The sequence below is a fragment of the Myotis davidii genome, unplaced genomic scaffold, assembly GCF_000327345.1.
Source record: "Myotis davidii unplaced genomic scaffold, ASM32734v1 scaffold741, whole genome shotgun sequence".
In the NCBI taxonomy this organism is placed as follows: domain Eukaryota; kingdom Metazoa; phylum Chordata; class Mammalia; order Chiroptera; family Vespertilionidae; genus Myotis; species Myotis davidii.
The window spans coordinates 365,044-369,443 of NW_006291250.1; the positions used below are offsets into that span (position 1 = coordinate 365,044).

Genomic DNA, 4,400 nt, shown 5'->3' on the forward strand with positions numbered 1-4,400 from the left:
TGGGCACAGAGTGCCCCCAGGGCCCCCAGTCAGCAGCCTGGACGCGCACGTGGCCCGCCTCCTCGCCCCTCTCGGCGAACACTTTCCCCACCGCTCGCTTTCTCGCTCTCAACCTCCAATCCAGGTCTTGCCAGAGCAAGAAATCAATGCAGGGGAATCCGCTCACTTTCCAAACAGTAGGCCACCAACTCCAAAACGAGATGAGGAGGGTGTGGGATGAGGACGGGGGAGGAGACACAGATCAAGGGGATACTGAGGGGGCTTGGGGGTTAAGCAGGGGAGGAAAATACCAGGTAGATAAAAGCGGTTCCCTATTTGGTCCCCAACCATCTACAGATGGACTCTTAAATGCCAATGGTGATGCATGTCACGCTCACCTACCAGTCCAGGGCAGGTGTCAGGGCAGATAACCATGGCACGACCTTTGCCTTCTCATCCCTAATAATTATTGCAGCGGAGCCCCCTCGCCCATGCGGAGAAGGCTGGGCCGGGGCAGAAGAAGGTGGCTGGGGCAGGTTGGCTCAGCGCCCCCTCAGATGGGGGACGGAGGAGGTGAATTTGGCACATTGAACCCCTTCTTCTCGTAAGTGCTTGAGGTCCTTCTCTGCAATCCGGTTGGCACCATCCTTTGGGCCAGCAGAGGAGGGGCTGAGTTGGTCTCCGCTCTCCCCCAGTTTCTACAGCTTTGCCCCAAGGAGGCAAGTGGGGGTTCTCCCTGGCTGGTGGCATTTGGGGGATTCAAAAGGTTAGGGGTCAGCTGAAGGGGATTTTTTTTTCTTTTTTCTTTTCTTACAAAGATTCTAAGAAAAACTCAGGGTGGGAGGGGTGAGGAAGGGGGACCCAAATTAGCTAAGTGTCCACGGACTTTTTCAATGCCTGGTAGGGGCCTCCTCCAAGATCAATGGTCCCGTTTCCTGCCCCCTATCTGAGGTTCCCTCCCCCCCAGAGCGGCTCAGTTCTAAGGAAGTTTGGCACTTTTTTTTTTTTTTTTAAATCAGTGGGGAAATTGGGCGGGAGTTGAGAGGAGAAGGGGAAATCAGACGTCGACAAAAGATAGAGACGGGACAGATGACATTGGGAACCACAGGGAGAGGAAGTAGGAAGCCATAGGGAGTCAGAGTAAAGAAAGAGAGAGGGAAATGCTAGGGGGCGGAGGGGGGAATGTTGGGAGTCGGAGGGCAAATGGGAAAGGAATAGGGAGACAATTCAATGCAGCAAACACTTATTAAGCACCAAATGGGTGCTGAGGAGCAGGGTGCGAGGAAGCCACTCAGCGTCTCTGAGACCTGACCGGCTAACGGGGAGAGAGGGGAGGAAAGAGGCGATGGGTTTGTCGATGATCCCCATTTCTGATTCCACGCCCGCGTCCCCTCTGGACAAACTGCAGCACAAAAAGATTGAGGTCAGATTGCAGAAGGGACTTTCAGGAGATGCGGAAGATGGTGGAGTGCATTTCCCAGGGTGACAGGGACAAAGGCGGGTGGTGGTCCGCTCTCCAGCAGGGCGAGTAAACCCGCTCACTAAGCTAGCAAGCTACCTTCCAGATAACCCTGGCTGGCGGGCTGGGGAGGAGGGGTCCCCGGGAAATGTGAATAGGGAGGGGGTTGTCACACAGATATCCCAAAGGGACACTTTCCAGGAGGCCCAGCCTCCAGAGACGTGTCTGTGTGAAAGGATACTGGACCCCCAGAAATGGGTACAGGAAACATCTGACAAGCAGAGGGCAGCTGAGGATGCAAACGATATGCAAATGAGCACTTTCAAACCCCACCTCCCCACTCCCAGACCCTACGTTACCTCTCCCTGGCTCCTCCCTCCTCCTGGGGGCCTGGGGATGGGAGTTGTAGGGGGGACATTCCAGTTAGACACTGCAATGCCCACATGTGGGTGGAGTTACTGTGAAATACTGTAAGGTCTTTTTGACAGGCGGAGAGGAGCAAGGGCCCCCAGGGCCGCCTCCACCTCCAATCTCAGGAGCACCCCCTTGCAGAAGATATGTACAAAGTTACATCAAGAATTGTTTTGGCACTCAGATCTCCATGGGGTTCGGTCTGGAGATTGGGGGTGGGCGGGGCAGCAGCGGCAGGAGGTAGGGGATGGGGAGGTGGGGCCTGCCCTCCACCCTGGAGATGGAGAGGGCCTGGAAAAGGTAACCCTAGTGCCCAAGCTACAGCCTCCCGTCAGGTGGAAGAGCCAGGGTGGGAAATTCAGTGCAAGGTACCTTGAAGGCTATTGCTTTCTAGGGATTTTCACATTTTGATTTGGGGGTGGCTCTCTAACAAGGGGCAGTGGTCTCCTGGGCTTTAGGGGGGGGGCGGGGAATTGTCTCGGGCTTTTCTTCCCTCCTTTTTTTGGGAGAGAGAGATGAGGAGGCCGATTCCCCCAAAGCCGTGGAGAAGAGAAGGGTCTGGAAGACCTAGGAGGGGACAAATGGGGGAGAGGGTGGGCATGGGGTGCCCCTCCCCCAGAGATGCTGATGATGGAACCAGGGCCCTGGGGGCCCTGCTTGGGGTTGGAGGAAGTGGAGTTGGTCTCCGAGGGGAAGGGGGAGATGGATGGGGATAGAAGTGGGTCTCAGCTATCCTAAGTCTACAGGGTTGTCAGGTCCTGAAAGCTCAGCCTGCCGACAAGGCCTTCCATCTGACCACAGCCGCAGAGCTCAGGGAGCCACTCCCACACCAACTCTCAGGGCTGCCTGGCTTGGCAGACGCCATCAGAACATTCTAGCTCCTCAGAGCCTATGGTGAGAGCGTCAAAACTTTCTGACTCATCAGATACCACCAAAGTGCTCCAGCTCGCTGGAAACCACAAGCCAATCTAACCCATTAGGCCACACGAAGCCTCCTGGCCGAGGGCCCCTACCCTGGCTCACTGACCTCGACAGCGGGCCACGCCAGCCTGACAGAGCCACCACACACGTGGCTCACCAGACTCAATGAAACAAAGCCACGCAGACACGAGCATGCACACACAAGGTGGGGGGTAGGGATGGGGGTCTTTGACAGTCATTTTCACTAGCTCCATCTCCCGCCCCTCCCTGCCAGGTGAGCTCACAGACTTGGTGTGTTTGGATGGAGGCGACCCTGACAATACTGGGTCATTTTCCTTGGAGGCCTTCAGGTCAGATCCAAGTCCCACCCCTTATTCTCCTCCTAGGAAGACCCCCAGGCCAAGACCCACCATAGAGGGGCGAGGGCGGAGAAAGAGGGTCAAGTCACTAACTGGCCATGGCCCAATACAGGAAGTGCATGCTTCGTCCCCATGACATCACAGGAAGTACCCCGGAAACACCACAGGCAGTCCATGTCCCCAGGATATCATGAAAGTAACCTTCAAGGAAGGCTCACGGGAGACATCATAGCAAGTACCTATCTCTCCTAGCATCACGGGAAGTGACCTCTGGGAACTACTTCCTGTGACATCACAAGGAATGCTGGAAGCGCCCCAGAAAGTACTTGACTCAGTGACATCACAACAAGGACTTCCATTCCTATTACTTTAGGAAAAGCCATAGGAGATGCCATAGGCAGTGGCTCCAGCCTTTCACAAGGGTCTCGCCCACTGGACCGGCCCAGTCTGAGAGCCGGCCTCATTCCCAGCAGCACAAGCCCACCCCCCAACCCCCATAAACCTGACAACAAAAAGTTAAAAGCCCCACCTCGGAGGGGTGACTGCAATGGGGGGAGAGTAGCTGAGGAACTGGGGTTCCTGCTGCAAATGCCCCATTTCAGCTACCTCTCCTTCCACTGCATCCCTCGAGCTGGACCTGAAAGCAGGAGAGGTGGGTGTGGTTTGGGGGAGGCCCCTCATTCTAGGTCACCCAGAGGCTCCCTCCCCTCTTCCCATATGGAAACAAAAACATATATATCAAGGGGGAAAACAAAATCCTTACCGGAAAAAAAAGGAGGGAAAGAAAGAGAAAATAACGCTTTGTTTTCTATTAAAATCAACAAAATGCAATATATACAGATATCACACAGACCTGGGCCCTGGGGGAGAGGAGTCAGGCCCAGCCAAGCGTAGGAAGGGAGGAAGGAAGGAAGGAAGGAGGGGTCAGTTCAGGGCCAGGGAGGGAGCTGTGGGCTCCATCCCCAGCCATCTCTCAATCCTGCCTATGAACTACCAGAAGGGAGGGGGGTGCAGTCAGACCAGCCCCAGCCCCAATCCCACGAGGAGCAGGACCACACCGAGCTGAGGTCAAGAGTTGGGGAGGAGAAGGAGGAAGAGGAGGAGGAGGAGGAGGGAGAGGAGGAGGAGGAGGAAGGAGAGGAGGAGGAGGAGGAGGCAGAGGGAGAGGGGTGGGAGCACACACCACAGGCCTCATCCCACTTTCTGGGGGTTTGAGGCCCTCACTCCCTGCTCGTAGGTGACCCGCTGGCTGATGAGGTATTGAGCGGCTT

At 55.9% G+C, this 4,400-nt stretch overlaps 1 protein-coding gene across 1 annotated transcript in view; it reads right to left on the bottom strand.

Moving 5' to 3' along the window:
* Positions 1-777: 777 nt before the first annotated feature.
* NOVA2 (neuro-oncological ventral antigen 2) overlaps positions 778-4,400 on the bottom strand; it is a 40,969-nt gene continuing 37,346 nt past the window's right edge. Inside the window, exon 7 of the mRNA XM_006764420.2 lies at positions 778-4,397. Coding sequence (XP_006764483.1) covers positions 4,321-4,397 — 77 coding nt within the window. The 3' untranslated portion in view covers positions 778-4,320. The remainder of the gene's footprint in view (positions 4,398-4,400) is intronic.